Source organism: Podarcis gaigeae (genome assembly GCF_964106915.1).
Source record: "Podarcis gaigeae genome assembly, chromosome: 4".
NCBI lineage: Eukaryota > Metazoa > Chordata > Lepidosauria > Squamata > Lacertidae > Podarcis > Podarcis gaigeae.
In genome coordinates this window covers 55329295-55344589 of record NC_139677.1, presented here as the reverse complement: position 1 = coordinate 55344589, position 15295 = coordinate 55329295, and the positions used below count along the sequence as shown (strand labels likewise).

Sequence of the window (15295 nt, the reverse complement as noted above, 5' to 3'; positions counted from 1 at the left end):
CCGTTGCCTCATTCCTATTACTGTGGTGATTTTTTTTTTTAAAGAAATGCAAGAAGATTGCACAAAGCCAGGAAGATGATATTATTGTGAACAAGCCTCATGTGTCTGACGAAGAGGAGGAAGAGCATCCTTTTATCAACCATCCCTTTAAACTCAATGAGCCCAAACCTATTTTCTTCAACTTAACTGTGAGTACTGCAGAATTGCAGCATGAAAAGTCTTTATTTGATAATTTTATAGAAAACAATTGTGACAAATGAGACTCAGTAATAATGGTTTATTATAAAATTATTGCTCGCAATTAATGTAAGAGCAACCAATCGTGCTATAATGTATAACATTAAAAACCATGTTCAACAACTTTTGAAAAATGTTTGACTGCAGTAGTTCATCCTGTTTAGACACACTCTAAATTGCTTAGGAAATGGCTTTTGGAGCTGAATTGCAGATGTTCAAACATCTATCTAATTAGTATTGAATGCACAAGCATTTTACATTAGTGCTATTCATATGTTTACTGATGTGGAGGGCAGTTCTGTGACAACAGACATGGGTTGGTGCTTCAAGCCCCATCCATGATGTTGCATCCCTGTTTCCACACCATCCTACATTAGTTTGTTAAGTGTAGAGGCCTCCATTTGGAGCAGCTTTACTTGTTTTATAATTGCAAGAGTTTTAGCTGTTTTTTAATTGTATGTTCTTGAGACAGATGGATGCCAGCAACAACATTCTATTGTTGTAACCTACCTGGGACCTTACGATGATTAAATCTTATAAGAAATCTTAGAAATAAATGCTTATGATTATAATACTCTCTCCCCCCACCCCTTTAAGACTCCTACTATAAAACCGGCAGCTCCGAAAAATCAGGTTACTTTGACGAAGGAGTTTCCTGTCTCTTCTGGATCTCAACACCGGAAAAAAGAATCAGATAGTGCGTATGGAGAGTGGGTTCCAGTTGAAAAGAACAAGGATGAGAACAAGGACGATGTGTTCCCCAACCCAGCCAATCTGGAGGTAAAAAGCAGAAAGATCTTAATACATGGATACCTATTCATTACCTTATAAATACATGAGTATTTAGAATCTACAGCTCACTTAAAAATCATGGTCGTGTTTAATAAAAACATCATAAAGTTATGAAATCATAAACAGAACAGATGACAAACACAGAATCAGATTCTCTAAAAATGCTTGATGAAACAGATACAAATATGTTCCCCTGAAAGAAATAAGAGCTACTGGCAGTCTTTGAAAAGCAATCTGTAGAATTTAGACAGCACTCCAGAGAACATGCAGAGGCATATTTAAAGGATTGGTGTGCCATCAGAGGAGATTCTGATTTAGCATCAGCACTGTTCCTTGTGCTGTGTTTCAAACTGTTTTTGAGGCTCCCTGTGTTCAAAATTGGCTTGCCAAACCATGCCTTTAGCTGTCAGGGGAGTGGGGTGCGGGGAGGAAGACCCTCTATATGCGCAAAAGTCATTTGTATGTCCATCTGAATTATAGTCCTATTTTCAGTAATTCAAAAAGGATAAAGCCCACTGCCTTTTCTTATGTATATTCACTCCTAGTTTCTGTTTCTTGATCATGCAAAAGTGTTCAAATTTTGGGAAATGCCTTCTACATAATTTTTAACACCCTCTATGAAGGATGCATTGCCTTAGCTCTGGAGATATTCAAAACAGATGATATCTTTATTACTTTTTAGCCTGTGGACATCTCATCGGCACTGACTGAGCGGACCATAGCCCAAAAGAGGCTTACAGAAAATACATTTGACATGGAGGCAATGTGTTTGTTAAATCGTGCACAGGAACGGGTAGGTTGCAGTTTCTTTCTTGTTGATCTCCCCGGAAAGGGAAAGTTGAAGACATGTTGGGTTGGAGCCAGACTACCTGTGGGCAGAACGCAACCCATGAGATGCTGTGCTGGAGGAAGGGGGCCGTTTTTACCCATTCCCCCTGCAACCCTCTGCGCCCCCTCAAAAGTGACTCTGATGGGTTGTGGGACTCTCTAGAACAGGGTGGGAGGTGGCCCTGGGGGCTGCAGTGGGGAAATTGGCAAAAATCGCCTCTCCCTGCTCATACACAGGTGGAGGAGCCTTTGATGGATCTCAGTCCCTTCCGTGAACAGAAGGCGCCTTCCAAAACATAGAAGGACAGGTCTGGATCCAACCTGCTGTGTTTTCTGAAATTGTTTTACTGTTTCATATACTAGTGGCGATATTAATTTTCAAATTCCTTATACTTTGAAGTTTAGTCTGAACTCACCATAATTCTGGGTAGATTGTGGACTAGAAACAACCAAGTTAGCTTTCGTATGTTCTAAACTTAGACTTCCAAACATTGAAAGGATGCTATAATTCCTTTTATTTTTGCAAGTTAGATTCCCAGTACAGTACCATGCTTTGAAATGAAGTGGTTTACAAAGAAAAATGCTTCTGAGGTGATTTTTTTCTTTACTTTAAGGAAGTACCTGGATAGCTCAGTTGGTTAGAGCGTGGTGCTGCTAAGACCCAAGCTTGCAGGTTCAATCCCCATATGGGATAGCTGCATATTTCTGCAATTCTATGATTCTGAGCAAAATATGGTTTTTCTTCTCAGTTAAAGAACAGCATCACAAAAGAAACATAGCAGTAGGTGAAGCAGCATTAGCCAGTGGGAAATTTTCTCAGAACATCCAATTTTAAGTTATTTTGAAATGGATTATGATTCTACTGTGTACCATGTAAAAGTATATAGTGGCTGTTGCTACCACAGTGCGTGTCTGCATTTGAGAACTTAGTAATTAATTATATTGTTATGTTCGTTTATGGTTGCAGATTGATGCCTGGGCTCAGCTGAATTCCATCCCAGGCCATTTTACAGGAAGCACTGGAGCACAGGTCTTGTCATCAGAACAGTTATCCAACAGCGGTCCCCAGGCTTGGATTAAAAAGGTAGATGATATTCAGACAGATGAGTCCAAATGTCACATGATAAATTCCTTTGAAATCACTGGAAGAAGTGACAGTGACCCACTTAGGACACTAATAGCTTCCTAAAATAGGTGCAGAAAATAAATGAGTTAATTTACTTCTGTGTTCTGTCAAGATGTGTTGCACTCTTGTTTTGGAATCTGTATCTACTATGCCGAACTAGCTCTGTGTTAATACTGGTTTCGTAGGTTAACTGTAGAAACTGGGAGAATGATTTATGCTCACGTTTGAAAAGAGTTGTTTTAATTACTCCCACGGTTACTGTTATCTTGTGCTGAAATTGTCCTGAAATGCAGGGTACAATTAAATGATGCCGTTCCATTACTTACCTAGCCAAGAGATCAATCTGGTTGCGATTTCAGTAAAATTTTGACAGTGAATTCAATAAATGATTGCCAGAGGGCTGTAAAAATGCACTTGCTTGCTTCTGTTGGCGGAGAGATGAGAATCTGAAAATGGCAGGAGAGCTTTTTCTCCATAGTTTAATGTCCTTACCACGTATTAAGAGGCAGGGGACTTAACTTTTTCTCTCATTTAGAGAGAGACAGGCTCCTAATCCCTGCCTGATCTTGCAGCACCATCTGGACTTGCCTGGTCAGGTATGAATAGAGGAGGCTTTGCCCTAGGTTTTCCCGAATTGTGGGGGTCGAATAGGGAAAAGGCTTGTTTTTTGTTCCTAAGGGAGAATTATTGGCTGGCTTGATGAAGTTAGTATTGGTGAGGGATAGACAAGTTGATCTGAGCATCTTACACAAATATTAGATGGAGGAGGGAATTGCAGTCTGCTGAGCAAGGGATTAGCAGAGTGTATGTGTTGGTAGGGTGGGGGCAGTGGAAAAGCTGAACATATTTATTTGCCTTTAAGTTGATTAGTGATTAAGAAGGCAATAAAGGCAACAAAATAGGATGCTTGGATACTTCGCTCACAGTTGATTTTTATAACTCAAGCCCTGACCCGCTTGTAGAACTTAATGATGTATTTGATGACTTTAAAGGGAGAAACATCAAAGGTGCCTTGAACGTATGAGTCAGAATTTGTGCAGCTAGGTTTCAGAATTGACTACGCAGTACTGGAGAGTTCAAAAGACTGGGGTGGAGTTAGCTTGTTTGCTTGGCAAGTATATTTTTACAGTCTCAGTGAAAATTCATTCTCCACGTACACTCCTCCAACAGAAATAATTTTACCTTCTAGCTCTGATTGGTTTTTATGTAGCACTATTTCTTGGAGCCGATGGTTTGAAAAATGGGCTGTAGTTGAGTCAATATAAGCGCTTAGATACAGTAACCAGAGAGTTTTTTAACTGTATTCTGTTGATAAAATGTACTATACTCTTTTACACTTTTGTAATTAAACTATATGGGAAATACTGTAAATATATTATTATCTGTAAATATTACCTGCTGAAAAAGTTTTCTTTGTGGAAATAAAAGTGGGGAGCCAAGGGTAATTATGGAATGGCGGCCGCCATTTTAGCAAAGGTTTTGCTGAAGCTTCCATTGTGTGTTTGTCTTTCATCACCCATGTACAGTTCACAAAAAAGTCATACTTGCTATAATTTAATTGGTAGTGTATCAATTAGGCATACACCAATTATTTTTAATAAAATCTAGAAGATTGAACAAATGATTCTTGAATCATGACATCCTTAAACTGAAGAGTTCCAAATAATGGTTTTTTGCCCTTTATAGCAAGAAGTGTCTGGGGGTATGTCCATCTTCAAGCAGTAATGGTCCCATATTTGGCCCTATTCAGCTGCTAGAGATTGACCTTGGATTGACCATCTTAAAATGCTCAAGAGCAAGGTGTTGTTGATGATGCCATCTACTTGATAATATAAGCTTATCATGTGGGCTGTAGGCACAATTGCTTTCTGCCCTTTTTGAAATCTGCTTAGTTATGCCTAATCCAAGTCATTGGTACTCGTGATGCAAGGAGCACTGAGGGCCTAGGAGCATGGCTCTGTCAGGAGGAGGAAGAATCCTGCTGGGGAACTTTTCAGTTTGCTGAATTGTAAGCATAGGTGGGGATGGCAAAGCACTGGCGTTTGCATCTTGTGTCCCATCCCCCCCCCCTTTGTATCCTGAGTCCTCTATCACCTTAGATACCAAAGAAATGTTGAGTAGAACATTTCTCCTGAAGTCTGTGAGATCGAATTGCCATGCTCTCTGGTAATAGTTGGCCCTATCTTCACATGCTTCTTCAAGTTCGGAGTGTTCCTGAATTGTTTTCACATAGGGTTAATGGAAAGTCCGTCAGTGGGCCCTCTCCTTGTAAAGTTTAAGTCTTTCCAGTTACAGGCAAATCAGATGTATATGAAAAGCAGTTCCTCGTAGGTTTTCTAGAATTTGTTATTCAAAAAGTCACTTCATTTGAAAAATTAAAATGGTATTATGAGGAGATGGATGCTCCTTTCCTATTCAAAACTTTCTAGCTGAGTGATGGAAGTCAGGCTGTGAGATGCAAAGGAAACAAGATCTCTCTGCTGCCCACAGTGTAGAATTCCTGAGGTTGAAAATACTTTTCTACAATGTATTTGGACTTTTTTCATTTATCCTGTGGGTACTAGGTGCTTTTCCTTGGAAGTAAATCTCATGGTGAAGTCAGTAGGACTTGTGTCCAAGTCAACATGAATATGATGGGGATTTTCTTTGGGGGTGGAGGTGGGAAACGAAACCATAAGAAAATCAAATTCATTCATCATTACCCAGATTAATAATATCTCACTTTACTTTCTATGAATGCAGAAATCGGGGTGCTTTGGAGTCTTCTAGATATTGTACTACTTTGATTCTGTGGTGAATTAATTAAGGAACCTAAAGTAGAATTGGTGATTTGTTTGAGAAATGAAATATTACATCAGTGTTGCATTTTTAATTTTTTTTAATTAGTTTTGGCATAACAAAATTCAGTCACTATAGAGTTAACTTGAGATATTCTTGTTAATATGCTTCATGGGATAGAAATAAGGCCACATTAAAAAAAACCCAGTAGCAATTCGTTGTTTGGTTTTATTTAAATTTGTTTGACTTTTAGTAGTGTGATATCAAATGTTTGGGCATTAGGTTGTTGAACAGTATTCTGAAAAGAACACTTTCAGGCAGAAGTTATTTCTGTTTTGCATTATCATCAATGATGTAATCAGTTCACAAATGCAAATATATTAAACTCTTCAGAGCACACGTGCAAGACATTCATTCTTCCTTTAGGATTATTTTATTTACTTACTAGGCTTTTTGGAGGGAATGCTTTTAAAATACTTGTGCCTAGTTTCAAAGAACTGCATAACTAATTCCATGTGCCTGTGGGAAGTCTGTTTTTGGAAAAACGGTCCTCCATGCCACATAGAAAGCCTCTTTTGAAACTGAAGGGAAGCTATTTGTGATATGGGCTGGAGTGAAAGTTTCACTGGGAATGCCTAAAGTATCTCTTTGGAGTCTAGCCACAGTCCAATTCTGCACACGTTTACTCAAAAATAAGTTTCATAGTATCCACTGAGGCTTACATCTTGTAAGTGCTTGGAACTACGGTCCTATTTTTTTGTTCAACCTATATTGTATTTGGACTTGTGTGCACAATTGGATTGATTACAGTCGTACCTCGGAAGTCGAACAGAATCTGTTCCGGAAGTCCGTCCGACTTCTGAAACGTTTGACTTCCTGAAGTCAGTCGGAAGCTGTGGAAGCCCCATTGGATGTTCGGCTTCCGAAAGAACCTTCAAAAACCAGAACACTCACTTCCAGTTTTCGATCATTCGGGAGCCGAAACATTTGACTCCCAAGGTGTACAATGACATAGTTGTAGAAAAGCTACTGTAGTGTGTCACCATGTACACAAAAAGAACTTTGGGCACCCCAAGCGATAGAAAGTTTATAATATTCTTCTACATCCTGTTTGCTAAACGAGAGAGTGAAAAGGTTCTGTGAAACGAGAACTGGCACTGTATGGTATTGCTGGAAGGAAGGGGACAGCCCTTCCAGAGCTCTAGCATGATGCAGAATGTTGTGAATGAGTGGAGGGCGAAGAGGTGAGAATGTTTGCCTGCATGCTGTGGCTGTTCTGGATGCTGTGCTGTTCTGAAGCTTCCCCTGTCCCAGTACTGTGTCCCACTTCAGGATCTGGAGGGCCCTGACTTCGCTGACCTTTGTGATTGCTGCAATGAACAGGATTCGTGCTGCTGAGAGTGCCCAGGTGAAACAATTATAGGAGAGAGGGGTAGTGCTTCATTGGTGTTGGACTGTAATGATGATCTTCCCTTACTTCAGAAATCAGTGGCTGCCAATATTAATGTTTCCTGAGAGCAATTGCAAGATCTCCAACAAAGTAAGCATTTTGTGATAACAACAAACAAGGAAATTGTGAGCAAGGACAGACGTTTTAATTTCTCTTAAGGAGCTGGATTGGTGTATAAGTTTCTAAAAAGTGGGGAAATTGTTTCACTAATTCAGGATTATTTCCGGAGGCTTAAGCAGTAGCCCATGTATCTAACCGTAAAAAAAACACACAAAAAACCCTCATGTACATCAGGCATGAGAAACATGAGTTGTGTTGCTGGACAACAACTCCCATCATCCCTGACCTGGCCATGCTGGAGGACCACAGGTACCTCACCCCTCATTATATTTTTACTCTACATGCAAGTTAAACATGATGATATGTTAAATATCTATTTCTCATGAAGTCACAAAAGTAATCGTTGGCTTTCTATGGGTAATATGTTTTTAGGGCAAATAGTTTCAGCTGCAAGTCTGCACACATACAAATGTGTGTGCACATGCACACCCACCCACTTTAGAAATGCAGAATATGGCAATTAGCATCCTGGAAATTTCAGGTGTGTTTCTGCCATTGTGGTTGCAGAAAACAGCTTGGAAAAAATACATTGTGCCTTTCCTGAAGACTCAGAAAGCAGAATGGATCTAGGTTGTGATTTCTAGTGATCAGGAAGCAGGAGCTAATTGAAGTAAATCATGCACAAGTCCATTGATTTCAGGGGGTCTGCTTAGGATATGACTTTATTGGATACCGTTCTAGAATTTCACTACCCTGTGCAGCTCCCAATCCGTTCAGCAAGATTGTATTCTTTATTTTCACATTAGCGGCCATGTTACACCAATCTCAGCATCCTGAATTTAGGAAGAAGTGTATTATGGAAAGTAAACATGCAAAACCTATTCTAAGTGCAAAATATTGGATTGTGTGTTATTAGATTTGACTGCACTGGCAACCTTTCTTGCTGTTTTCTTTCTCCGTCTTTGCTTATTCAGCAGCATGCTTGACCTTCTGGGCTTGTTACCCATAGGTACAAGTACAGACATAGAGCAAGGATGGGGAACCTCTGGCCTGTAGGCCAACTTTCAGCTGCCAGGGAGTCCAGTTTTGCCTTCCAAGGCCATTTTCCCCAAATTACACCCTTGCCCATCGTTTAGGGTCTAGGGCGAAGCAGACCCTACAGAGAGCAGGATTGAATGTTCCTCCCATCAGCTAGTGGGCAGAGCAGTTGATTCCTTCATCTACTCTGCAGGTCAACTCTTGACAGATGGGTGGGACTGCCCATCTATCCGTCTGATGTTATGTCAGATGATTGAAAACTGAGTAGGTCCCACCCACTTGCCACAGTTGACCCATCAGGCCTGTGGGCTAAAAGGTTTCTCCACTCCTGGCAACTTCACTGCCGCCGTCCATTGTAACTCACGTACCATATTACCATGCCTTTATCCATGTACAGAAAACTATAATAACCACTATGTTTGTAGATGGGGGAGTCCTGGTGTCTGTGAGAAATATTTATTTGGATCAGAAGAGGTTCTCTGTAAAGCACTGGTATTTAAGTTTAACTTCTTTATAAATATTGCAAATACTATCAGTGGCAGACTTGGTCTGCTCACTGTAGTCCGTTCTGTGTTTTTCTTATAGGTATTCACCCTTGCACCCAGGATTGGGTATTCCTGGAGTTCCCATTTGTGTGGGCTTCTCTTGGCATTGAATGAATCTGGTAAATTGTAATTTCTTACCTCTTTGGTTTCTAACTCTGCTTGTGCCAGTCTAGTATTGCATTGGACCTTTCTTTTTTTGTGCTAGTGTCAATTCCCTCCTCTCCTTGTACACACAGTTCTTATCACTAGGTCCTGCATATTAGGTTTCAATTCCTTGTCCTGTAAATTGAAGATGAATCTTATCAGCCCTTTCCCACCTCATGAAGAGGAAATAGCTTAGCACCATCTAGTGGTAAAAGACCTAAAGTTCAACTAGTTTTGCGTGGCGTAGGAAAATTTGAAGATTCACACATGGTAAATTGCCATAGAAGTGACAATATTCAAATGAAAACAAAAATGCCTTTGGGTAGCTAACAAAATAAAGTACCAGTTTCCCCATTGCTCTTTCTTGCTGCTTCTATTAAGCATTTGCTTTTAAATTAATCTAGCTGTTAATTATATCTAACTTTTAGAATATTTTAGACATTCCCCACATGATTCAAATTGTTGGCCTTGCTAACGGTAGCTTACTTAAGTGGAAATTAATCCTACTTTGACTATGCTACACACTCTTTACTATACCAGTTAGTACTTTTGTGTGATTTTTTAGAACAGATTGAAACAGAAGGGTTAGTGACATTGTGAATTATGTCAAAATGGAATTGTGTCACTTCGAGCAGTGGTTCAGTTTCCACATAATGTTTTCTGTGCTTATAAAAAGTCTGTAAACATTATGGTGGCGTATAAACCTGACATCCTGCTTTACTATGTTAGCAGTTGCCGTATATAATAAACATTATTTTTCCCATCTAGATAGTGAAACCTACGTATCACTTCCATTAGAAAAGTTTCTGAAATAATTTGTGGGACTTTAGAGGCTTGCTTGGGTGGTAAATATCTAGTTAACAGAATGAGCTTCCTTGACTCTGCTGCATTTGATAAGGAGTTGTGAGGTACTATCCAGAGAGCAAGGTATGCTGAAGTCCCATTGAAATAAATACCACCTCAATGCACTATTAAGTACTTAGCAGTGCAGGCCTACACACCTGCTTAAAAATAAGTCCCATTGAGTTCAGTGGGGCTTACAATAAGTGGGTACAGATGTAGCCTAAGCACTACTGTTTGCATTTGGATTTCATCATAAAATGTATCTGGATGTATCTGTTATGACTATCCCGTCAAGCCAATTAGGAAAGGGGATGCCATTTTTTCAGAGCTGCATTTAAAACTTTCGCCAGCTGTATCCCTTTGACTGGCACAGGTTTCTATGAACGGAGGTGGGGGGTGGGGGTTTCCACAACACTCCCCCTCCCAGTCTACTTTAGTGGGTTGGGAGACTTTTTTGAACAGCCATGGGACATGGCATGAGCAGCTTCAGGAAAAAGATTTTTTTTAAAAAAACCACTTCCTTCCCTCTTCTGTTAATGGAAGCATCTACCAAAGCAAAGAGCATTCTATGAGCAGCGGGAGACAATTGACTAAAACCCTTAATTCTATTAAAATTCATATCCCACCTTTTTAGGCAAAATATCCATTAAAGATTGTATTCTTTTGCTTTTACACCTGAAAGGGCTATTTTTGTAACGCACAAACATGCACACCCAATGATTTTGGAAAGTATATGAGAAGTTCCTGCAACCTTCAAAAGACCTTGGTCAGAAAGTTGCTCTCTGTCGTCTTTGTGAACTGGATACACATTGGTGATGAACCAGACCTTGTTGATGAACATTCTATCATTACAAAGCAGGTGCAAAAGAGGAGTCGGAGCCCTGGGTGACATTGACTGGGGTTTGTATCCTCTGCATGGTTGCCCTTTTCTAATGAGAGGTTCCTGGAAAGGAGAGGGGAGGATGAAAATGGAAGTAAGTAAATGCCCTTCTAGGTGCCTCAACTCAAAGCAGTTGGTAACTGGCAACAGCTAACATGTGTACACAAACTGCATGGCTTGCACCAGTCAAAACGTTTCCATGAGAGGTAATATCTGTTTCAGTTTTGCCTTTCCTTATACCAGAGCATTTCCCCCCAGAGTAATATCCAATTATTGCATGATTGCAGGCAGCAGTTTTAATTATATTATGGGTATAGGATACCTATGGAACTGAAGTCACACATGTTCTGGAAATGTTGCTCTTTGGTTTCTTAACATCACCATATGGGGATTCATATTGAACTGGGTGTGTGCCATAATTGTCTGCCATGAAGAGGAAATCATAAGGAAGATTGTACTCTTCATTTGCTTTTGCAATCTATTTTCAGTAAATGAAAATGAATGGAATGTAGAATGAAAGCAAAGAAATACTTGATGTGTAGGTTGATACCCAAATACTAAGCTTTGTGCCTTTGTAAAAGAGAACGTGAGAATAATATATTGTGTTGATGCTACCAATGTATATTATTAACACAAGCCGTTCGTTGCGTCGGGTCATTGGGTGGGGCAGAAAAGAGAGATGATAGTTCACAGAATAGCCTGTGAACTTTCACCCCTCTATATGGAAACTTGTTTCAGGGCCAAATCTGCCTTGTAGCTGCCTTCTTGCCACGGTCAATGCCAGCCCTACTATTCACAACACTGCGGCCATCGAGGCCTAGGTACGTAAAAATTTAAGGAGTTTTAAAAAGTACTTTAAAGCTGATATGTTTTAAAACCTATGTTTGATCTTACAGCATTTAATAATAATAATAATATGACTCTTGTGGTTATTTGGAGCAGTTGTCACAAGCTACTGTTGAGTTGTGTGGCTAAGTTCTTTTTTAAAGAATTGCTTGTATCATGCACAGGGATTTTCAGGTGGAAAATGATCATACAGTTGTGTAATAAAGTGAGAGAATTTTTTTTTAATATTTAAAATATGTGTAAATGTTTGCTTTTTCTATTCAGTAACTAGGTATACATGGCACCCAGTTTGCCAGTTAAATGTTTCCACAAGATGAGAAGAGATGCATTGGAACCAAAGTGCTATTATTTAAAATGCTTGTAAAATATATTATGTGTATATATAAGCAGTGGATATTTATATTTCCACTTACTGATTGAAACTTTTACTTTAAGAATATGTCTAGGTAGATTTCTTCAATGTATGTAATGTAAGTACATGCCTATTTCTTTGATAGTTAATAGTTAGAAGCTTTAGAAAGTTCTGTAGTTTTCCTCCAGAGTGCTAAATGAAGGGTTCCTTTTTACTTTCTTTCTTTGGGTAGGATCAGTTTCTGAGAGCTGCCCCTGTAACTGGAGGAATGGGAGCCCAACTCATGAGGAAAATGGGATGGAGAGAAGGAGAAGGCTTGGGTAAAAATAAAGAAGGAAACAAGGAACCAATTCTAGTGGATTTTAAGACTGATCGGAAAGGTGAGTTGTTTTCTCTGATGTTAACAACTTCATACCTATTTGTCCCAGTCCATTGTGGGGAAACAGGTGCCTTTGTGAGGATTCTTGTTCTGAATAGAAATCCTGTGTAAGCCAGGAAGGCTTTGGTACCCTACATTCAGCACTTTCATCCCAACACTTCTGATGTACAATACATACCACACAAAACGATACTGTGCCAGTGCCTATTGCCTGTTGTAGTGGTTGAGTGAATCAGATGTGTGCAGCAATAATGTCTTCCTTATGAAAGAATTTCTGTATCTGGGTCATTGCTTCTCTGGTACAGAAAGAGCCCTCTTAAAGTGATGCAGAAGATCAGTAGTCTCTGTAATTACTTTTTTTTTATAAGATACCAAAATGATCTAACTCCCATTTCTTAAACAGTTCTTTCTTGAGTGGCTGACCCAGAAATCAAGTCTAATTTTTCTTTAGTAGTTCCATTTTTATGTAAAAATGTTATGTACTGTCTATTTTCCTAGAACATTTTCTCTGTACTAATTTCTAGTTTGACTTAAAAGACAGGCAAGGGCACATTTTGAATGCTTTATACATTACATTACATTGTATGTTAGCTTCACTACCCCTTCTGAGGCCAAATATGGAATGTAAAGCCTGACAAAGGTCTGGGCCAGGGCAGTATTCTAAAACATGAATTTTGTTTTATTCTAATTTTTATTCTTACTTCAACCAGCTCCCGGCTAACATATAAAAATACATTTATTTGCTGGTTTCCAATAGTTGTATACCTTTCAACAGATGTTATATATATTAGTTACGCTTGGTTCAATATAAATATTACAGCTTCAGTTAAAACTTAAAAGAATTGAAGATGGCACCCCTGAGAAGACTGTACTTAATATAGTGAATGCTTGGTACTTGAAAGGATATTTTAATAAAAACATTGGTTTTGATCTGTGTGCTCTTGTGCAAGCGGAAGGCATTTCTGCTTATACAAGGCGACGTTTTTCAGCAAAAGCTCTTCCCTCTACAGTCTTTTGTGCGGCATGCCAGCCTATCTTGGAAGATTTCTCATACCCTCACAGGTTTCTTTTCCAAGCCATGGGGGAATGCAGAGGAGAGGTGGGAAAGCCTCGAGTTCTGTTTATTGAAGGAAAGTTATGATCCAAGTCATTCGATGAGTAATGGAAAATTACTGCTTGAAAATGTTCATGGTTTTCTATAGCTCAACGTTGTGTGGCCCAACTAGCTTGCCTGTTAAAATATGAAATTCACTGCCAGAGGAGATAGTAATGTCCCCAACTTGGAGGGCTTTAAAAGGAGCTTATACTTTCAAGGAGGATGTCTTATCAATTGCCTCTAGGCATGATGATCTTGTACTGCCTCTATTAGCAGCAGCATGCCTCTGAATACCAGGTGTTGGGTCACCAGTGAGACGAGGAATAATTGTGTTTGCGGGCTTCCCATAGGTATCTGGTTGGCCACTGGGAGAACAGAACAGTAGACTAGATGGGTCTTTGGGTGGTAATTGTATGGTGGGTAGGTTGTTCAACTCTGCAAAAAAACAAAACAAAAAACCAACAACCCAAAAAACTGCTGTGGACTTTGTTGTCTGCATTCCTGTGTTTACTGGAAATTTATGTCATCTGCTATGGTTTTGTTAAATATTTGGCTTTCATTCAAATAAAAGCCAAAGTTTGCTCCCGTTGGTATGTGAATTCAAGAATACCAGTTTCTGTGGTACACTGTTCCACTGACTTGAGCCAAATGGGGTCAGGACTTGCATTTATATTTGGATGTACTAGAGAGAACATCTGATGTATGATCACTTGAGCTTACAGGTTTCAGAACCAGCCAAGGGCCAGTTAACTACATTGCCACCACATCTCATAGTATGAGCATTTACTAGGTATTTTGATACTAAAGAAACCCTAGCTAAGATTTAAAGAGTGCATTTGGTCTGCCCAAGAGGCTTCTGAGTATGTATGGTGTGGTTGCCAGCTATACCGGTTGATTCCTGCTTTGGAGAGTCCCACAGTGCTGGCTTAAAAGACCAGGTTTCAGTAGCTTATGAAAACACACCTTTTAATGTGCTTTCTTCAGGCTTGGTTGCGGTGGGAGAAAAGACACAGAAGAGACATGGACCTTTCAGCGCAGTGAAAGATCTTTCAGGTGAGACTTAAAAATTCAAGGAGAGCAACCATATCTCATGGGTACAGCAATATTGAAAGTCTTGGGTTCAATCCTTTGCATTTCCTGTTAAAAAGATCAGGTAGCAGGGTCCAGAGACCCGGGAGAGCTGCTGTCAGGACACCAGGGGTGGGGAACCTTAGGCCCAGGGACCAAAGATGGCCCACCAGGTGTCTCTATCCAGTTATCGGGACTCTCCCAGCCCAGGTCTGCTCTGCAGGCCACACCTCTCAAGTGCTTTGCTTGACTGTGATGATGCCTCTGGCTTACCTGAATTGAGGTTGGAGAGGTTCGTGTGTGGGTGTAGGAACCTGTGATGTTTGCATGACTGGCCTGTGGCCTCCTGTGCAAAGGTCAGAGCCACTTCCAGTGTCTGGCCAAGTCCACCACTGGCATGTGGTTGCTGGAAGGTTATCTATGAAGGAATGTGTGACCTTCGAGCCAAAAAGAATTTCCCACCCATCCCTTAGCAGAGAATATGGCCAGATGGACAAAGCATTTGACCTGGTATGAATGAGGCAGATTTAGTAATTCTGTTAATTGTGGTATTTCTACATTTCTAAAACAAAACCTGTTGTTATTAAGGCAAACATCCCGTTTCTGCATTGCTGGAAGTCTGTAACAAACGAAGATGGCTGCCTCCCATATTTGCATTGGTGAATGATAATCGACCTGAACACAATAAGCATTTTCTCTTTAAGGTAAGCTAGAATGTTCTTTTAGAAATTAATTTTAGCACTTAAAAGTGGATGCTTACAATAGCACGAAAGGAATGTTGATCTATTCTACTCTTCCCATGGCTCCAAACCGCCACAGCAACAAAGTGTCCA

General features: G+C 39.9%; 1 protein-coding gene across 4 annotated transcripts in view; it reads left to right on the top strand.

Moving 5' to 3' along the window:
- The window catches only part of SON (SON DNA and RNA binding protein), a 36022-nt gene that overhangs the window by 18963 nt on the left and 1764 nt on the right, over positions 1-15295 (top strand). The window contains exons 5-14 of one of the 4 annotated variants that reach the window (XR_014563541.1): positions 45-188; positions 835-1017; positions 1712-1822; positions 2825-2941; positions 8895-8973; positions 10698-10815; positions 11460-11542; positions 12152-12299; positions 14379-14447; positions 15051-15166. Coding sequence is in view for 1 of the 4 variants with exons in the window: in XM_083735707.1 (XP_083591833.1) it covers positions 45-188; positions 835-1017; positions 1712-1822; positions 2825-2941; positions 12152-12299; positions 14379-14447; positions 15051-15166 (888 nt within the window). In the remaining 3 variants the exon portion in view is untranslated. Of the gene's footprint in view, positions 1-44; positions 189-834; positions 1018-1711; positions 1823-2094; positions 2166-2824; positions 2942-8894; positions 8974-10697; positions 10816-11459; positions 11543-12151; positions 12300-14378; positions 14448-15050; positions 15167-15295 lie in introns of all 4 variants that reach the window. The other 3 variants (XR_014563540.1, XR_014563542.1, XM_083735707.1) reach the window with 3 other exon arrangements.